This window comes from Microplitis mediator, chromosome 2 (genome assembly GCF_029852145.1).
Source record: "Microplitis mediator isolate UGA2020A chromosome 2, iyMicMedi2.1, whole genome shotgun sequence".
In the NCBI taxonomy this organism is placed as follows: Eukaryota; Metazoa; Arthropoda; class Insecta; order Hymenoptera; family Braconidae; genus Microplitis; species Microplitis mediator.
In genome coordinates this window covers 18,489,398-18,511,765 of record NC_079970.1, presented here as the reverse complement: position 1 = coordinate 18,511,765, position 22,368 = coordinate 18,489,398, and the positions used below count along the sequence as shown (strand labels likewise).

Below are 22,368 nucleotides of genomic sequence, written 5' to 3'. Positions count from 1 at the left end.
TGGGGCCCGAAATCCTTATCATGGTAAGTCCATAAATTTAGTTCTTAAAATAAAAAAAGTCAACAGTTGATGTGCCTAGGATCTGTTGATACTCTAACGATGTCAACCTGGTTATTTTTAATTATTTTTCTATAAATTCGAAAGGTCAGAACACAACAGCACTCAACAGTGTTTTCAAGCTTAAAAATGTATTTACGATAAAGTTTTTTGGCTTATGGAGCTCAAAAACAGCGGGACGTTTTGAGGCTGGCCCGCAAAGCCAATCGTTTCCAAATTTTTATTTTAATTCTATTCTGCATAACTCTGATCTGCTTAGACCTAACTTAACCCGGATAGATTAAATTGAATCGAATTAGATCGAGAGATATAATCAAAATGCAAATCTGTTTAGATAGAAAAAATTAAATTAAATGTGATTTGAACAGATTTAAAGTTTTTCCTTCCCGGCGTTATATACGTTGACGTAGATGTTATGTTATTATATTAGCGAAATGAACATTTTTTTCGAATATGATTAGTGCTATCAGTTCGTTTATGCAGTTCAATGTTATCACAATTGTTGAAACAACAGACCGATAATTGCTTTCGATTATCAGCATTTCATTATGCGTCGTGCGAAATATTATCTATATTATAATTATATGTGTAAGGCCAAAGTAAATTATTTGGCATTTTCTATGTACTGCTAGATAATAAACAATTAAATTATGCCGATATGTCGCAACTGAAAGTCGCTGGGAGGAACATATAAAAACCCGCGACATGCGGATTGATTTCACAAACACTTTCAAGACTTGAAAAAACGACGATTGGTAAAAAATACTTATTGCTTTCATATTTCTAATTATAATAAAAATATTATTGAATTTGTTGACTGCCCGGGTTGAAAAATTGGATCCGTTTCAAAGTAAATGATAAATTCAAATATTTTTTATTTAATTTGGGTTATTAAATCGTATTTATTTTATATGGAAATTTAATCGGTTTTTGTCCGTACTATTCCCTATCCAGGCCTATATCAGACTTGTTTTCGTATTATATTTAGTCTACTTTCAATCGCCTTTAGATCAAAAACAGGACTTTTTACAAATATAAAAAACAATGATAATAATAATTTAGATTTATAAATTTATTTTAATTTTCTTGATATTGGAACCATGCTAACGCGCTTTTTTAATAAGATGTCACAGGAATTTTGATCGTTTCTAATGCCAAAATATTTATCGATTTTATCCAGTAAATAAGAAAAATTTTTGGACATTTTAAGAGTAATGTTATTATTTTTATTCAATATTATAAATATTCAGTCAAGACAACTAAAAAATAAAGTTGAAAAAACTATCATTAACTACCGAAATTCTTAAACAAAAGACACTAAGTCAATGGTAAACAAAACATAATCAATTCTGAAACGTTGAATATTTTTTATAAATATTGTCCATAAATAAAAACATTATAATTCCATGATTTAATCTAGTATTGTCTGCCCGTAACGCAATTGTTTTTTGAAACAACAGATCAAAAATAGCTTAAAAATTTTAAAAAAGATCGAAAACAGATCAACTGATTCGAATACAGACTAATTAATCCAAATGCCGTCGAGTTTGACTAAAATAAGATTGAATTTGTTGATCCGGATAAGAAAAAAAAACTCGGGAAAAATGCATCATATATAATTAATTGTCTCATGGTATATTTATCATCTACTCTCTTAAAATGAATAACCCGGGAAAAATGATTTAGATCTGACCACATATAATTACATCTGACGAGATCTGGCCAGATCTCGTCAGATAAAGACAATTTAAAGATATGGCCAGATCTGCTTTGCCAGTTCTGATCAGATATAATTATATGTGGTTAGATCTGAACCTTTTTCCCCGGGAAGTGAAAAGTACTGCAAATCAGTGCATATTCATTACAAATCAGCCCCAAGTATATCACTGATCGAATTCGTGATATGCTTGAGACGATTTGTATATTATTTCTTCATGATGGATATTGTATATACAATTTTATAAAATAATGTATAATTATATATAACTACTAGCCTTCACCCGCAGCTTTACCTGCTTAAATTCGGGTAGAAGTACCATTGTGGCTCCATTTTTGGACATTTAATACTTTCTTTTAATAATGAAGAAGAATAAAAAAAAGTTTCATTGTAATAATGTTATAGGTTTATCTGCTACTTATCCGTTAAAAATTTATCTATCTATTAGGAAATTTTGCGTAGAATCGGAGAAAATTGAACTTCGCGATGAATTCGAGCATTGGACTCGAACCAACGCTCTACAAGTCCGATAAATTTACAGTTCATAAAGTACTCCTAACCTGGGACTTTATAAGCTGGATGACACCCAATCGCCACCGTCCATCTTACGGCTTTACGTATTGATACGTACATTATCTGTATATTATCTATAAAAGAATTTTCGAACATATTTAAAATAACTATTTACGATATAAGTCGGATAAGTAACAGATTATGGGATAGGTCGGTTCCAGAATGAGCTAACAGGTTGCGCTGTGGCTCAAGAGAACAAGTGAGAATCAGCGCCCGCGCGAAGCGAGGATGAAAAAATTCTCATTAGTCATCTAGTGACACAACACAACAAGAGACGAATGTGTTAGATGTAGCGAAAATATTTTTCATACAGAAAGTCATACTTTACACTTTAGTTTCTATATTGTCCTTCTTATTGCATCTTTTATAGTTTAGCTGAAATTTTGAACTCAACAATTATTTTTATTTCTCCAGAGTAAAATAACGGAAATGTCAAAAGTAATTTGGTTCCTATCCATTTTTATATTAATTGATCTCTATGCTAGTGCAACAGCAGACGAATGTAAAGGAAAAGATGGTTGGGTACGTAATTAATAAAACATAATATAAAAATAACAAGTAAAAAAAAATCTAAAAAACGGTTGACCCTGCGAGCTAACCCCATAACTTCCTACTGTTTTCGAGCTCAGAGAGTTCGAATACGTTATCATTAATGGTTGGTCCACGAAATTATATATTTCGATAAAAAAAAAAGTAATTTTTTCCAACAATATCTTTGAAATAAATCGACTGATTTACAAATGCTTTGCGGCAATCGAAAGATCTTATTAAGACTTAGATTTGATCAAACTTAGAAACTAATCGGTCGAGTGATTTTCTAAGTTATGCATCAAAAACCTAAAAAAATTTGTTTTTACTTTTATTCTTCGTATAACGTATAAGCCACTCGACCGATTGACTATAAAATCTAATTTGTTCTGTCTTGGTGAGCTCTTTCGATTGCCGCCAATCACGTTCAAATCGGTTGATTCGTTCCAAAGATATCGTCGAAAAAGAAAGTTTACAAACACACACTCACATCATTCAAAAATTGGTCAAAATATCTTTTTAGGATCTCGAAACGTTCACATCTGATGAGAACTCGGTTTCGAAAATTGTGGTGAAAACAATAACGTCCCAGTTTTTAGAGAATCGTCGATTATCATGGCAGGAAGTTTGAAAAAATTAAGCGTTAATTTTGCAGAAATTCTAACAAAATTCACACTAAAAAATTATATAGTTTTGAAAAATCAATAAAATTAATTTACTTTTTGTTTTCTAGTGTCACCCTCAGCAAGGCTACGGGTGTTGTGAAGGTTTTACATGTAACACATATTGGACACAAGGTACATGTATTACTTATCACGATATGAATATGATAGTTCTTCATAGTAACATTACACCGGGTAAATAGAAACAATAATGGTGTATACCATTTAATAAAGGGATACAAGATGCGATCAAAATATGTAGCTTTCTTAAAAAACAAAATTGTAACCTATAAATTCTGATGATATATATATTTTCAATCAATCAATAACAGTAGTGACATTAAAAAGTTACTTTTGGTGTATGTTTTTCATATCTTATTCTCTGTATGAACGTCTGGAATATCGCACAATTAATAAATAAATAAAATAATCATACAATCAACCTTTCTAACTTTTTTCCATTTTCCGCCAAGAAAACTGGAAATATCCCAAAAATAGGTAAGTTATTAATTTCAGTCTGACACCTGATTGGTCTTCTGCACCACAAAACATAAATAATTGAACTATACACTGAGAGAATAATTTATCAACTATTAACCAACGGTTTATCAAATATTAATAAATATGGACACAAATATCAAAATTGGAAATAATTTTTGAAAGTCCCACTTTTTTAACAATTCTTCCATAACACTCTATTTTTTTATTTCAAATTAATTAAGACGTTCTTGCGTGAGGTTTACTACACGGTAATGTAATGGGTGCACTTATTATAATAATTTTGATTGTGGTCTCAATACAATAAGTGTCCCACACATGTGCAAAACTTCGCTCGTCGTCTCTGGCCCTCGTACCTCTCCACTCAGGCTGGCCAACCCCTAAAACCAAATGTCGGGATTCGACCATAGCGACCCTAGCGCATCAATGACTGTATTTCCTCGTTTATTGACAGTTGTTGAAGAAGGAGGGCGGATCTTTTGGCGCGAGTCGAAATTTAGTTTAAAATGTAATGTGGAAGGATTCCACCCCGTTACAGTAAGAAATGCATGGCGTTCAACACCATGCTGGTATGGTCTCAAGACAGATACTAAAACAGTGAAATATTCCAAGACAGCATTGTAATGAGTTCCAAAAGTATGACGTTATTTACTTTACTGTATAGTACTGGAGCTATTGTATTTAGTTTATTATTATGACATAACTCAGGTCGTGTAATTAATCTAAATATTTCATTTTAATTGATAATTTCGGGTCCGAGGTCATTAGAGGGGATAACACGTGAGTGATACCCATCCCTCGGAAAACCGACGCGGAAAAATAATCAGAGAGGACCGGGCTATTGTAAAGGTAGGACGTGTTGTTGTCCGCGATTTTAAGTAAAATTTATTCTGGCCCAGTTGCCGTGAAATGATAATTGATAAATAAAGAAAGTTAATTTGGTGATGATTAATTTTGTTATATTGAATTAAAAGTATACAGTTTATATATTTTTATTGTTATTCAAAAACTCAAGAAGTAAATTATTATCAACGCCGGTAAGACATCTGTATTATCATTTGTTGCATTGGCTATCGCTGGACCCTCGGTAGAGTTGATCGCGATATTTAATTGTTTAATAATTGAACCTGAGTTATTATTTATAATAATAAGTTGAGTATATTCGGCGTATGTCCCAGAGTTTGGTATACGTGCGTAGACGCGTCGAATAAATTCCTTAGTGGATTATAGACAAGGATAGCGTATATGACTCCTTGTCTTACAATAGTATTTTAAATATTATTTCTCTGGGTAAAATTTATTTCGTAGTTTAATGGTATGCAACCCAGTGTTGCCAAATATATTTTGAGTTCCCGCGTCTTTCTCTACCCATAGTAAATAATATAAAATAAAGAAAAGATTGGTATTTTTATACATATAAATTTTATATTGAGTTCGTAGAGTAAACATTTGTAATTTGTAATTTTTATTACACGTGGGTGACATACGGTTTACCGAATTTGTTCGCGTCTCCGTCGCGAATTGAAAGACGGTATACGTTATAAAGTAAAAGGGCTAAATAATGGACTAAAAATAACTCTCGGGTAAGAAAAATCTATTCTGAGTAATAAAATTTATTTCAATCAGTGTATAAGAAATTAGGAAAGTAGAAAGTAGATTAGAAATAAAAGAGGGAAAATAAAAGTTATAAAATTCTACGATAATTTTTTTTGTTTTCTTTGTTTCACTGTACTTATTCAAAGTCAATATATCGATGGAGTCAAATTTTTTTTTTACCTCGTTTCGTTTATTATACTCTTAACCTGTCACGGTTTTAATTAAAAATCCGTTTCTATGGCCCTCTGGGAAAGAACGTCGATGGCAGAAGAGAGAAAAAGTAAAACAGGAAAATCTGTTCTTGCGCTAGCAATCGAATGCTCGGTGATCCGAGCGAGGACCGGAGCTAATTTGTCGTCGTCTTTCAATTATTGCTTCGTGAAAAAAGTAGAGGGCCAGGATAAAAACACAGGTAATGAGAGAGTAGAAAAAAGATAAAGATTACAAAATACTATTGTCCGATTTCATTATTTGTAGTTATGCAGTTTTTAGTAAATTGCTTTATACTGCTTGTTAGACGAATTTATTTATTAATTAACGCCAATGAATATTTCTTTTCATGATACCAGCATCAAAACTCTAAGTTTCAGTGTCTGTAATTTGTCTAATTTCAGTCCAATGCCGTGACCTAATATTAGCAAACGCGTAGATTGTGAATACCTTCATTCAGTGGGCAAAAAGATATGGTTCGTCCCTTCGGAAGAAACCAATAATAATCATAATTATTAATATTATTATTTATTTAATTATACCAAGGCTTCTTCAATCCAATAACCAAATATATACTAAATATTAAGATAACTCAATGCATATTAGTTTGTACATTGACAATCTTATATTTAGGCATATTAGATAGTTAAAGTCAGATTTAAAAATTTATGACTGTGATTCGGATCAAAAATTTGAGACAGATAAAACATGTTCGAGTTTGTTAATTATACCTGTCTAAGGCCCAGATGATAATTCAAGATTTTATTGTTGAAAACATCTAAGCTACACAATTTTACAATACCTTCGGATAGTTCTTCCCAAAGTCTAATCGTAGACACTACAATAGTAGTTTATCTATCGAGTGCGATCGTTTTTAAGACGCGAGGTGTGAAGATTGGTCTTCGAACGATCCATTTAAATATAATGGAAACCTAAACATGCAAACCTTCTCAATAAGACAATTTGAAGATAAATTGAGAAAAATATAGATCGCCCGAACTGGGTATCGAACCCAGACCATGTCGGTATCGCGTCGAGTGCTCTACCAGTTAGAGCTATCCGGCACTATACTATATTCCGTTTACTTTGATCCTAACACGAACGTCTTAGACTCGATTGTACTAGATAGATACATTAGTTTTTGTGACAGATATTTGAAATTTACTACATTTAGTGACTATAAATGGTAGGCTATAAACCCGTGTTTATTTATTTTGTAAGATTGTTTTGAGTATTTGTTGAAAATGAGAGAGAAGTCGATAAGTGCACGAATTAAAATGATGACAAATTTCGTCACAAGAAGGCTCGTTAAGTTAATTCGATATTTTTTGGTCGTTTGCTACCGCACATGTAACCAAAAAATATTTTTTGATCCGATGATGACATCACTATTAGAACGATTAGGTATCTTTTTTACCAGATGTATCTTATCTAATATTTTTCGCTGCCGGCTATAGGCGCTAAATGTCGTACATTTCAAGTGTCTGTTACAAAAAGGACTTTTCATACAATTGATGAAAACAAAGGCATTTTGAACCTTAAATAATGTCTCTGCCCGATGGCTAAAAGCATTCGTAATTTTAACTCTGATACTTGTCATTTGTTTAATATTTATAGTTTCTGCTTGATTATAAATTGCAAAATACAATTTACGCTTATGCTAATAGTTGATCACATCATTGGTCTTGAATTAACTTGTGTCTGACTGGCTGCTGACACTGAAATTTCAAGTTCCAATGCAGGTAATCATGAAAAATATAGTGTGTGACACAGGATGAAATACGATTTTAGATTGTGGGTGATATCGGCCCTCGCCTGTACCTCAGGCAGCCAACTTCAGCCTGGTCTGGAAGGTGACACGACTAAATATCCACGACAAAATATCCATAAGACAAAAATTCACACAAAATTTATAAAAAAAGGGCCAAATTTATGCATAGTATTTAATTTCTCCTGGATGTTATGTCTCTTGGATTTTTTGTGGTGTCGATATTGAAATTCGTGGATAATTTTGTCGTAGATATTTAGTCTTGTAACCGGTCCAAAACCATTTTGTTTCATCCCTTGTCACACAATACACTATTTTATCTCATAATCATAATGTAAGTTATAAAATTGAAAAAGTTTATTCACTAGATTCAAAATATGAGACAAAATGAATATTAAAAATAATTATAACTTTAGAAATATTTTTAAGATATTAATGTATAGGAAATATCATTTGAAATTTTTATAAAAAAAAAAAACAATTGAATTTAATTAATAATAATAAACAATAATGTATTAAAATATTTTTAATGCATTGTTGTTTATTAAAAACACCGAAAGGTTCATAAATACTTTAAATTATTAACTTTATCAATAAATTCAATCCATTTTTGTGACCAGATGTCATACGCTTTTTGTTTCTGATTAGTATTCATAGCGCTATAAATGATAGAATTAATCGCAAGTTGTTTTAAAGGCTTAATATCGGCATTTCTTGACATAATACCCATAAAAGCTTCGTAGAAATCGTAACTAAGTCCTTTAGATCCCCATAAACCTACATCATCGTTTGAAATAATGACAGGATAATTTTCAGCAAACAGTATACCAGCTGGATGATTACGTAGATCCGCAACTAACTTCAAAACTTGGTTTGATATCGGACACACTTCGATAGGAATGTTTTTTTCTCTTGCTAATTTTAAAACTTTTGGATGCTTTAATATCGCAGTACCATGTCCGATTCTTGTGGTATTTAATAAAACAGCATCCAACAAATTTTCATCAGAGTTGAAACCGTACCAATTTGTTTCACCGGCATGGAAGAAAAACTTTATTTGATGCGTTACTTGAGTGAGTTGTTTTACAAACTTTTTTAAGGGTTCTCTTCTGTTTTCATGACCGACCAAATCAAATCCAGCAAAAAAATCCGGAAATTTAGTTTTCATTTCAATTGTTTTATTGATGTATTCGTGCATTTTTGATAAAGACGTCGTGTTTATTATATTTATTGGAGAAAATATCACTTTGGCACCAATAAAATCAGGATGATCATTCTTAAACCTGTAAAAAAATAGTATCTGAGATAGCTAATATCATCGAGTGTTATACTCGATGTCACTAGTCTACGATATATTTTACATTATGAATGCTCAAAATCATAACGCCGTTAAATTTCTAAAGTCGGCGACACGTAGTCGCAATAATGCTAATAATTTGTCTTTATAAAAATCGATCTTAATTCATTTTCTTCAATTAATTTATTCAATTTATTTTTTTTTAATTTTGAGGTAGAACGGATGCATGAGTGCTTTAAATAAATTTAAATACTGCATCCGACTAATCAGAAATGATCAATGTTTAACAAAAACGTTTATGATGCCTATGTTAGGCACTGAAGGGCGTTTATTTTGAACATGTTTCATATAAAATAATTATTTTGAAGAATTGAAATTATGTGAATTATTATAAATAAAATAGCACACACACCAACAGAGAAAAGTAGGATACCCCAACCCGCGTATATAATTGCCTACCCGAGCCGAAGGTGGGGGTACCAAACACGTGAATTTGGACGTATTACCTTCCTCCGTGGGTTGTATAGTATTTTTCACCAGATCTGTACCTGAAAGTTTGAATAGTTGCCTCTGTTTGTAGGAAAAATGGCGTATGCGCTAATTTTTAATATTTGTTTCGTCATTAAAGAAAAAAAATACTTTTTTTCCCTCTGAAAAAGGCAAGAATTTAAACTTTTGGTGTCAGTGTGGTGAAATATTATATACACACCACGGAGAAAGGTAGGACGTCTAAATCCGCGTGTGTGCTACCGTCTTTAGCTTGGGTAGGCAATTACACACACGGGTTAGAATATCCTACTTTTGTCCCTTGGTGTGTAATGTACTAATTCATAATTTTACCTTTCAGCAACTTCATTATAGATTCTCAAAACATCCATCATTTCATATTGAGTTCTATTTAACTCGTAAAGTGTAGGCAATGTGGACCGAAATTCTAAATAAAGAACATTATCATCATATAATTCTTGAAGCGCTTGATAAAAATGATCTTCAAAAACAGGTCTATATGTTAGCAGTGATTTGAGCAACGTATGAATTTTAAGAAATTTGACCCAAGCATAGTTATTATCAGAATAGACGATATCTGGATTTTCAGTAATCATCGACAATTCTCGACGAACACGTAAGTCGATATCATCTACAATAGTTTTATTGTTACGCAAATCTTTAAGTAGCTGCCAATTACAATCATCAGAAGGTGTATCAAAAAATTTAAGCATAATTTTTTCAGTTTCATTACAAATATATAAATTATCTCGGTATGTTACGTTATTGTAAATCCACTCTTCTGAAACTAGGGCCAAGTCATGCGTATGAAGCACCGCGCCCTTAGGCATCATTTTAATAATATTAAATACCTTTGATTTTTCAATTTTATTCCGTACTTCCATAAAATTTTTAGATGGATAAAACTTTGTCTGATCTTCAAATGCTGGAAAAATTTTTTTTCAGATAATTTTTGGATAATTCGAAAATTGACAAATAATTTGCAAACTTACGAATACTTCAAATTGTTCGATTTGAATTTCAAATTCAATATTAATATTCGATTAGATATGAATAATCCGTAAGTTCGAATTATTTGCAAACTCTTATGGCGTGTTCTGCTGCTCGGAGCAGATCCGATTAATACCGAAAAAATCCGATTGTCAATTTAAAAGTTAAAAATTATCTTACTCTAAAAATTTATTGTCGAATGTTATTTTTCCTTATTTTTATATATAATGATCGAAAATATATCATTAGTCATCATCATCATAAGTAACAATGATCAGGTCATCGTTGTCTATGACTTTTATTAAAAGTAATTTACTAAAAAATATCCTTAGTTTACTTGAAAAATTTATGATTTCAATAAATATCTCAATCGGCATATTATTCAAGCGGCAATTGTTTGAATTATATAAACATACTTAGGACTCGGAAAATCTCCTTCACTTTCGAAATTTGTTGGTTCGCTCTGAGCAGCCCAGAGAAAGCAGCCGAACACGCGACAAAATTTTAGTTATTAACCCGTCAGCACTCACGTGGACTTTCCGGTAATCTTTACTCTCATGATGAGAGATTTGCTCACGCTCTATGCGCATGCGTCTAACATCTCGCGCGCGTTGGCGCACTTGTAACGGAGGATAAGTTTAAAAGTTACGAAGTATACCGAGTGCGGCCGATCAGCTATTCACTTACGAAGGCACACGAACTGGCCCGAACGTTACCGAAAGTAAATTTTTTTTTGTTACACCTATAATCCCGTGATGAGAAGAATGCTCACAATTTCCGACGCGCATGAAAAAAATATTTTTTTATAAATTATGTACAATATTAAGGCATTTCAAAAGTTTATAATTTGAAAATGGATAAAATTACTCGAAGGTAGAAAAAATTTCACCTACCCTTTCCATTTGAAAAAAAAAGTTATCATTGTTTTAAATCGAGCGTGAGAAAAATGCTCAAAACGTGAGTGCTGACGGGTTAAACTTGTGTCAAATGTAACTTACAATTATAAATATAAAAAATATATGCTTCAAAAACGATCACGGAAAAAAAAATTGTGGTTCTTCTAACCTCAATATTGTTGCAAAACATGTGTAGTAACGAGTTCTCTACGTGTCGTAAAGGGTACTACATAAATGGTACTGATTTTACTACACATGTGGTTGAGATTATTCCAAGTTGGAGTTGGCATTTCTTTACTCCAACTTGTAATAACCTCTACTACAGCTGCTGTTGTAGCAACTACATTTTTTTTCCGTCAATATTTTATACATACCTTCATCAATTTCATTGGTTTTCAAATTTACTAACAATTCATTCGCTAGATGTTCTTTAGGATTTAGCGATAAATTACCACCCAATGAATCACTTTTTTCAGAACTAAATAGTTCAGCACGTTTGCACCAATAATCTTGATCATCGCATTTTAATGCAGTTATTATAGGAACTATTACTTTAAATAATAAAGTTATGAAAAACGGAAAGTAATTCATTTTTTAATAAATATGTAAGATAGTAAAGTTAACAAATAAAAAGAAGGAATGATGATTTTAACACAGACCAAATATATATTTAAATGCTTATAATTTTATCTTGTGACTACGCTGTCCAATAGATAACATTAGACTGCACTAGACTACTCGTCGCACTTTGAGTAAGTATCAAATATAGAGATGTACATTCGTCACGTGACGAGTAATTTTACTCACTTTAAATCGTCATGAAATGGTTTTATGACTGATAAAGTTGTAGCGTGACCACCACAAACTACTGCCATCTTACAAACAAAATTTAACTTTAATTTGGTTAATATTTTATTTGCTCTTGTTTTTTGAAGCTTGAGCCATGTATGTATAATTGTTATTTAATTGATAATCTATTTTTAAATAACATTATTGCCACTTATCGGTTTATTACTAGTACATTAAATGACGTCGCTTAACTTATCTTGAAAATGAAGTAATTAGTTTTCTGATAAAATACATATGAGTTATTATTTTCAAATAATGAAATAATAAATACTGGAAGACGGTATTTGTGACGGTCCCGTCACATAAATTTAAAATACCGGTAATTGCACATCTCTACCGGAAGTGGGAAGAACATTTTATAAATAAGTCAGCGCCATTTAAAGCTTCACAACAGATACTGACAACTCCTGTTGTCAGAACGGTGAATATAAAAGTTATTTTCATTAGTAAAGGTTAAGACTGTCTTTATTTCAAAGGTAATTGATAAATTTTTTATTTATTTTTCAAGAAGAAAATTTTATTCACTTTGTGGCCGAACCAACTCATCTAATCGGTGTGTTTTGTCTCAGTTTCCAGATAAACAAATTTTATTTTGATTCTTCCATTTTAATGTTCGATGCCCTTGTTTGAATTTCGAACCATTTTTTACATTCGCCACTTTCCCAAATTGCTGGATTTTTCAATCTTTTAAGAATTTATTCTAAGTTACAAACGTATAAATAAGCCGGGCGGTTTTTCAGTATATTATCATAAAGTCTATTTCAGCAGCGTACTATTTTTGTAACAAAGTCTATAATTCAACCAGCCCATGGTACAATGACAAAATACCTGCCATGAAATACCCACATTCGAAAATACCCGCGAAAAAATATCCGATAAGAATTTACTTAGAGTTTCATTTTTTTTTATTCTATAAATTTGCCATCTTTAGATTTATTGTAAATAGTCTGGACTATGAAGATTTTCCTAATTAAACTGTATTAATCAAATCTTCTGTTTATTTCAGGAATAAACTGGTAATTTAGCTTGCAAACTTTTTAGGTTAACAAAAATACAGTGAAAATTTTTTTAAACTTGCGTTTTCTCATATTTTTATGTCGGCGGAGTTGAAATTTTTTTCGCAGATCTCTTTTAAAAAATTCATGCTCTATGCACGTATCTCAGTGCGATTTATCATGTAATTAACTGCTGTTAGTTTTTTTTTTTCTGTTTCAGTTACGTTTTATTTTCATTTTTTAATTTTATTGTTACATTTCTGTGCGGCATTTTTTTTATGAAATTAGTCATTTATTTCCAGGCGCAAGTTTAATATGTACAATGCTTAATTAATTAACAAAAGTATTCAAATTTAGGAAACATAAATAAAACTTTTTTTTTTCAGGAAGTTTTTAATGGGCTCACTGTATTGTTGGCCACTAAAAATACATACGGTCTCTTTTTCGTTGTATTTAAATTTTATATATAACTTATTTATCTTCAAGAATTTTTTTTTGCATCTTTATTTACTAATGTATTGAAAATTACTTTTTTTCACTTAGATTTGATTACATAATTTTATTGTCGTCATTTATTTTAAATAGAAGAAAAAAAAATTTCTACTTTTTTTAGGGTGGTCCATTTTGCCCGCCCCAAATGGATGTCAAAAAAAGGAGATTCAATTGCACGAAAATTCATTATTTGCTTAACCATCCTTGTTTATCAAAATACTAATTCAGACAAATTTCAGAGATAAAAATAAATTTATATCATAAAATTTTGATAGAGTTTTATTACAGATATAAATATCAGTCATCAATGTCAATATAATCACGAACGTTTTTCATCGTTGACTAAAAAAAATAATAAATTGTTAATTAGCTAATACACACGTCAATAACATGAACAAAAAATTCAAAAAATTTTTTTCGATACTACTACACATCAGTTCTTCCAACACACATATATATTTAATAATATAATAGCAAATCTATTTATAATTAAAAAAATGATGAGGTTCAGTTTATGCCTCAAGTATTATTTCATGCAAATCGGCAATTATAAATAAAAATAACTCACTCCTGATCACATGTATTCATCATTTTTTTTTTGTTTTACCAATATTTGGTTCGCTAACTACTTTTTAGAATACAGTTATTAATCACCATCTAGAGCCTTGTTTTTTCTATACACGGAGAAATTGTTCTTGTTTGGAATGCTATGGTGTCATAGTAATGCCGGACCATGTTGGCCACCTAACGAAAATTGAAATGAACAAATGTAAATATTATTATGACCATAGTAAAATTCCAATGATTACATTACTTTGTGAAACAATCGCTATCAATTTGACTATGGCCATAGTAATTTTTACATGTGTTTATTTCAATTTCCGTTAGGTGGCCAACATGGCCCGGCATTACGATGACACCATAGCATTTCAAATAAGAATTTTTCCGTGCACTTACACGGTAAGAAATGCATGGCGTTCAACACCATGATGGTATGGTCTCAAGGCAGATACTAAAACAGTATGTGAAATATTTCAAGACAGTATTGTAACGAGTCCCATAAGTATGGCGTTATTTACTATACTGTATAGTACTGGTGCTATTGTATTGCTCACACGTATGCATAGCAGGCACGGCGAAACAGCATGGCCCTGAGACCCATACTACAATGCCGAGGGCACAATGCTACTAGTTTTTCCCGCCATAATTTCTGGCGTGTCAATTAATGTATACTATCGTAGTACCGCCAAAACTATAAAGATGTCGTTAGACTAGGTTTATCTGCTAGAATCATTGTGGATACGGCAACGCAGTATGGGCCTGCCGGCCATACTGACATTGCAGCGTCCGCGACAACTATCGCCAGTGTTACTATTCCCGCAATAGTTGAATCATCTATGCATACAATTTTATAACCTATAAAAATCTTTGATACCATACAGTATAGCGTTCACGCCCATACTGTCATAGTAATATCCGCAAAATATTCCTAACCGTGTAATATTGCAGTACGTTCAATTTGATAATCATGATTATCCAATACCGATCGGCTATTTAGAATAAATCCGATCGATTATTTAGAATACTATAACTATCAATACATTTTCCAAGTCAGAATCAATCATACTTGCCACTAATATTTAAAATTTAGATTACCAATGAATTTAGTTCAATATATTACAGATTAATATATTCCATTAACGTCATATCAATTTCCCACAAGACTTTGACTTCCAAGAATATCATGTGATTACTAGGATTATAATTAATTAGTTGACGATGATTGACAGAAATCGATATGAATTAAGATCCATCAGGATAATGGATATGTAAAGATCATCTCTATGACTAACTAGGCCGCTACCCCTATTTAGAATGTTCTCCACAGCCCTACAGGCACGACACGTACGTCCGACATGCGATGAGTTTATGCGGGCGTAGCCCGCCAGAGCTACCACAGACAAACGGAGTCCTGAGCTTACCCTGTCGTTGACAGCCTTCTCTCTAGTTCCACTTTCTCTCTCCTATCATATCATCTCTCTTGTCTTTCTCTATGCATATATATATGTATATCTTCCCTCTATACCCTTTATTCTCATTCTACAGCCAAACTCGTTACTACACTGCTGCTCAACTCACTGTTCCCTTGACAACTAGTCGGACCATACGAGTGTATGTCAACATTTCTCTTCTACAAGAGTACTCTGCTCATACAAAAATAATTTTTATTAATTTAAAAAGAAAAACTGGAAGTATAAAAAAAATTTCAACGAGAAAAAAATAAGCCAAGTAATAAAAATTTATGATTAAATAATTCAATTGGCCTTTTCAATATTAAATTGAAAAAATCATAAAAGAAAGAATGAGAAGAAGAGAAGAAGAAAATGAATTGAGATAAATAAAACTGAATTCCCTTGAGACAAAATTTTTTAAAAATAGTTAGCATACAAACTAAATGAATATGAATAGAAAATAGAAAAAAGGGACGATGTTGAATTCTCGCGAGAGGGTTGTTGAGAGAGAGAATTGAAGTAGTACCGCGAAAAGCAACGAACAGTGAACCTCATGCGCGCTCGTCCTGATCTAATTTCAGAGGAAGCCACTTAATTTAAATGGCTCGCTTCCCTCGCCATTTGCTTCCTCTTCTGGCACTTCCTTCCCTTAGAAAAGTACTACCCTATTCTGTCCCAACCCCACCATCCCCCTCTCATTCTACTCTATCCTTTATTCAAAGACTAAATTAATTGCTTCTTAAAGAACTAGAATTATGTTTTCAAGAGCAACTTTATCGTATTTTCGTGTGCATTGACTTGAAATTGCACTTTATACTATCACTTAATTTATATTGAGATTTAACATTATATTAAAAGTACCACAAAATAAATTTAACTTTTCACAATTATATAATTATTATTTAATTACATTTTTAATTGTATTTATAAAATAAATTTGAATTTTTATTAAATTGAAAATCTCTCGATTCTATACTCGTTTAAAATGTTGAGCATCTAGTACAACAAGAAATTGAATTATTCAAATCAGTTGTGGTTATCCGGTTAGTTGGTATAGTTGGTATAGAGCTGTGTCTACTGGGACGAACGAGAAACGAATGAGTATTTATATATATGTACATATAAATGTATATGTGTGTGTGTGTAAATATACATACAATGACAAAACATTCTGGGCAAAATACAGAACAGACAACTAAAAAGGGACGTACGCGTTTCAAAATGTTGGGAAAACTACGCGCTTCACATCGGAATTGCAAATGCAATCACCGGGAGAAAAATTGGCTGTCATCTGACGTGGAACGGAAGGGAAAGCTACGTTAAAATGGGTGTGAGCATTGTCAAGGGAGCAACGAGAGACAGGGAGAATGTAAAGTTGAATACAGAAAAAAAAAAGAAAAATAAAAGTAGGATAAAAAACATCAGACACTCGTATATCGCTGAATGCAATCGATTGTATCGCGAGCAAATTTAATAAGCTCGACATGTTTGAATGATCATTATTGACGGATAAAAGCTGATAAGAAATCCCGTTTGTATTAAAATTAAATTTTCTAATAAAGTCGTATCAGAAAACGTGTTTGCATTGGTTTTAAAGCGATGCAAGTATGTCGAGTATAATCTTGAAAGTTATTTTCGTTATTTTTTAAAATAATAATGTGCAGCTTGAAGCAATGCTCAAGGCGTTACTACGATGCAATATACAGGGATGAATACGAGGCTAGGGTTGAGCAACAGGTGACGCGTCGCGGGATTGTCACTGTTACGCCGTTTGATAAAATCGCTCGCGCAGATGGGAAACTAGAGTGTTGGAGACGCGTGCGTCCCGCGAGAGTCCGTGGCTTTTAGTACCTCGCTCATACACGTATACTCTTCACCGCACTAGAAATCCGAATACAATTAGCCGGTTTCCAATTACCGGATAACCACTGAATTGTAGTTATATATGTCAAAATATATGTATATATGTATATAGTAGTCGACTAGCCTCAACGTATATCATATATATATATATATATATATGATATAGGGGAGGGTGGGGCAAAGCGGCCCCCCTAAGCCAATTATTATTTTTTGTGGCTTTCAACCATAAGATCACTTTACTTTTGTCCTATTTCGAACAAATTTATGGACATTTTGCCAAAATTCTGAAAATTTTTTTTTTTTTTTTTGTGGGGCAGAGCGGCCCCCCTTCAAAAAGTGATTAAAAAAATTTTTTTTTTTGTTTTTTTTCTTTTTAAATTGTTTTCATCATTAAGAATGTATTTCTTTCTCTTGACAACTATTTTTGGTTTTACATTACTCGAAAAAAATTTTTTAAAGCGTAAAAACTCGTTCAATCTCGATTACCTTAATTACTAATTGTTATGTAATAAAAAAAAAAATCAATTCTATAATTTTACTTTATTTCAAAAATTTATCAACTAAAAAAAAAATTTAATTTTTATAAATTTTTAGTGACCAAATTTGCCTCTTACATAGAGAAACGGCCGAAAAATATGAAAAAATAATTTTTTCGGAAGTTTCGGCTGGTCCATTTTGCCCCAGGTGTTATGCGTAGGGCTAGGAATGTGGAATTATAATAATTTTTTTTTTAATTTGACGATAAAAATATGAAAAAATCACTTTTTCAAAATTTTGGGCTTGTCCATTTTGCCCCAAATGTCATGCGTAGGGGTAAAAATTCGCAAACATATCGGATTTGTAGTAATTAGTCAAAAAAAAAAAAATTTTTTTTTTGGTCAAAATTTCAGGGGGGCCGCTCTGCCCCATGGGGGCCGCTCTGCCCCACCCTCCCCTACGTTGAGGCTAGTCGACTGCTTGAAGCGATAGCAATCTCTTGCTTTATAAATTTCTAACTTAACATGCACATAATTTATAGCAGAAGTTTTTATTTATATAGAATTATGAACTTTACCAATCGGCTGAGATATGTTGTAGTAATTATGACTTGATAATGTCTGATTAGACAATGCTTAAGTACTAAGTAAATTAATAAATAGCTAAAAGAAGTGGGAATGTATCGAAGGATGTTTAAAGCGTAGAGTTAAAAATTACTGGGTTCTAAATCAGTGTAATGGTCAAAATTTTATTTGTTGACCTTAAAATTACGATGGTATAGAGAAAGACAATTACAAAATCTTATTAAATAAAACCTATCTCGAGCTTACTCGTCACAATTTTAACCTACCATTATCCTATTACATTATATTAAAAAACCATATTTATATCTGCACCGAAATATATTTTTGCCATATCAACCGCGAAAGTTGAATTTTCGAGCAACATGCAGAGGGCGCAAACTATACGATTTCTGGCAATCTCTAGTTTAGTTAACTTACCTCGAACTCGTATCGAAACGTAACTTCTCCCTCTCTATCTGTCTCTACATTCCTATACGACTACTAAAATACGCAATAGATGAGTCAAATTATCTTTCAATTCGACAAACGTCCGCTGGGTAGAGCAAAAATCGGAAAAAAAAATCTTAGCGACAGTCGAATCTTGTAAACAACTTCAACATATATGTACACGGAGAGAAGTGAATGGTATATTCTTCAATGTAACATACTAATTATTACCATGCAGCATGGTAACACAAGTTTTTTAGCCGTATAATTTATTTGATATAGTAATTTCTCCGATTTTGAATGGTAACGCTAGCATGTTAATCATCCCTATGCTAGCATGGGAATGATTCCCATGCTACATTGGAATCATTCCTATGCTACTTGGAATTATTACAATTTCGATGAAGCTGCTTCCAATTCAAGGCAGTAAGGTTAATATTAAAATAAGGTTTTACGGGTTAGTGTTATTAGAAAAATATTATAATAATTTAATTATTTCTTGAAACTACATTTAATTAATATTTTGTTGTAAGTAAAATTATTAATGAAGAAAAAGTTAACAATTATCTAAATTAAAAGTATTAAATCCAGCGCTTTGGAATATACATTTTTCCGTCTGCAGCAGTGACGATACGTGTGATAGAATAACATTTTAAATCACAATACAATAGACAATGATACTTGTCAAATAATACTTGAGTTTCGTATGATTGATAATGTTCATTAAAATAATACTCATTGATATAAGTAGTAATTAAGATTAATATACGTACAGGTTATACTGGACGTATATACTATATAGCAGCGCTTCATATTTAAACTGCTTTCACGCTATACAGCATGGGACTCAGTACCATTCTAGCATGGCTTTGAGTACTATGCTACGATAGTAGTTTATCTATCGAGTGCGAGTGTGAAGATTGATGCCCGAGCCGAAGGCAAGGGTACCAACACACGAGCGTCTTAGACTCGATTGTACTAGATAAATACATTAGTTTTTGTGACAGATATTTGAAATTTACTACATTTAATGTCTATAAATGGCAGGTTATAAATCCGCGTATATTTATTTGGTAAGATTGTTTTGAGTATTTGTTGAAAATTAGAGAGAAGTCGGTAAGTGGACGAATTAAAATGATGATAAATTTTGTCACAAGATGGCTTGTTAAGTTACTTCGATATTTTTTGGTTGTTTGCTATCGCACATGTAACCAGAAAATATTTTTTAATCCGATGATGACGTCACTATTAGAACGATTAGGTATCTTTTTTACCAGCTATATCTTATCTAATATTTTTAGCTGCCGGCTATAGGCGCTAAATGTCGTAGATTTCAAGTGTCTGTCACAAAAAGTAATAGTTTACCAGTAGCATGATTACTATGTAGTATGGTAAATATTACCAGAAGACTGGTAACCATTTTCATGCTACATAGTATCGATTCCTATGCTTTAAAAAATAGGACTGGTTACCATGTAGAATGGTAATTATTACTATTCTCTTCTCTCCGTGTACATTTAATCCGACGCCATTTAATCTCTAGTGACAAGCTTTGTATTTAAGAGAGTGTACCAGGTGATTTTCAAATGAACCGTTTTCACAGGTAAAGACCTAAATTATTAAACAAAATATGTCATTCGATGCGTAAACTTTTTATTTATCGAATGAAATGTTTTTCGTTCGGAAATTGCAGTTTATACCTGAGAACGGCTCATTTGAAATTTCCATTTGCTAATGTAAGTGCAACAAGGACAGTTCCGTTCGTTCACATGTCTGTGAGAAAGAGAATAGATGGCACATCCTCTTAACTCAAAAAGTTTTTAATTCTTGTGCTTTTAAATTAAATAAACCGTTATTAAACATTTTCGACTGTTTTTCTCTCAAATTCAACTTCCGCCGTTGATATGACAAAAAATTTTGTTCGATACTTTATGCTCAAAGGTACACGGAAAGAAATTTTCTTTAAAAATTACCGTTAAATCCACTGTAATCGTGGGACAGAATGCAATGCTTTTACTTATTACCATTTTTGGAATAAAAATTACGGAAAAATTTATTTATTTTGTGGTAGACTTCATAAAATTTACCGAAAACCGAATAAAATTTACAGCAGACTACGGTAAAATTTGTTGAAAAGAAGTTAAAAATTATCTCACTTACCGACAAATGATTAGGTCGTGCCATTCGTCCCACGATTACAGTGAATTTAACGGTAATTTTTAAAGAAAATTTCTTTCCGTGTAGGAACCCTGACAGACTTGAAGTGCAGGCACGCGTTTGAGGCTATAGACACATTTTCATCAAGAGCTCGTACTATATCCGCTCTTGATAAGAATGCGCCCATAGCCTTAAACTCGTGACGTCACCTCAAGCCGTCAAAATCTCTACCGTTGCGCATACGTATCGAAGATAACTATATTCCGTAATAAATATGTTTGACAAAGGTGTTTATATATGCTCACGAAAAAAAAAAGCTTAGAAAATTAAATTAGGGAAAGTAATAGCAAGCTCTTTAAGCAAAAAAGTATAACGAATGCAAGCCCACACTGTAATTTTTTTAAGATATTGTAAAAATTACAGTGTAAGCTATAATGATCATGCTTTAGCGATCAAAGAGCCTCTTTTTCTGGTATTTACTCTGTAACTTCTCAAGATTTTTTTTCCGGGTTAACTGATCCTTGATGATATAGATGCGACGACATTCATGTTGATATATATGTTGACATATATGTCATCATATAAAACTATGAATGTAAATTTATAGCCGCATAAAAAAACAAATGCCATACATACGCGACATAGATTCTCGCTTATATATACGTCCCTGCGGGTATTACACGTAATGCATACTCCAATCATATGAATAAATATATATATATATTAGGGTGATCCAAAAAATAACAAACTGTTTTTTTTTTCTTCCGAACAGGTTCAAAAGTTTCATTTAGATAAAAAAAGACGCCTGTAAAAATTAGAGCTTTTAATATTAACATTTAGAGGTTCCTCATCGCACTTTTCTATTTTCCATAAGAATAACATGGGAAAAATTTTTTTTACGTCTTCTGATTTTTATAAGTAGCTAACGATGCGTCATAGGAATAATTGGCAGGCATATTTTTGTAGGGAATTGAATGTTCTACAAAAAAATATTCTTATCATTTTTTGAGGAATCTATTTGTTCAAAAGTTATTTGAGGTTGAAGTCGAATTCATATTAAATTTTGAGATTTTCTACTTTTCCGGCGAAACTATCAGACTTATTACAAAATATCATCAGACCTTTTTTGTAGACAATTTTATTCCCTAAAAGTTATTTCAAATAAAGTTTTTTCGAATTCCGCATTTTTTTCTAGTTATTTTTATTTTAATGTC

At 31.9% G+C, this 22,368-nt stretch overlaps 2 protein-coding genes across 3 annotated transcripts in view; both read right to left on the bottom strand.

Moving 5' to 3' along the window:
• Nucleotides 1–22,368, bottom strand: part of LOC130664000 (uncharacterized) — a 213,504-nt gene that overhangs the window by 105,778 nt on the left and 85,358 nt on the right. The gene's annotated exons all lie outside the window — the stretch shown is intronic.
• On the bottom strand, nucleotides 5,483–12,008 carry LOC130664003 (adenosine deaminase 2-like). The gene is made up of 3 exons (XM_057463624.1): nucleotides 11,674–12,008; nucleotides 9,747–10,338; nucleotides 5,483–8,892 (listed from the first exon to the last, which is right to left on the bottom strand). The coding sequence occupies exons 1-3, from the start codon at nucleotides 11,888–11,890 to the stop codon at nucleotides 8,172–8,174; spliced, it is 1,530 nt and encodes a 509-aa protein (XP_057319607.1). The 5' UTR covers nucleotides 11,891–12,008; the 3' UTR covers nucleotides 5,483–8,171.

What these genes read in the sequence shown, in the direction of transcription:
- LOC130664003 (XM_057463624.1), bottom strand. Translation starts at nt 11,890, where the DNA reads ATGAATTACTTTCCGTTTTTCATAACTTTATTATTTAAAGTAATAGTT. An exon ending in AACCAATGAAATTGATGAAG is followed by an intron (nt 10,339 to 11,673) that starts GTATGTATAAAA and finishes AAATTTTTCCAG; the next exon opens with CATTTGAAGATCAGACAAAG. An exon ending in TATAATGAAGTTGCTGAAAG is followed by an intron (nt 8,893 to 9,746) that starts GTAAAATTATGA and finishes ATTTTTTTACAG; the next exon opens with GTTTAAGAATGATCATCCTG.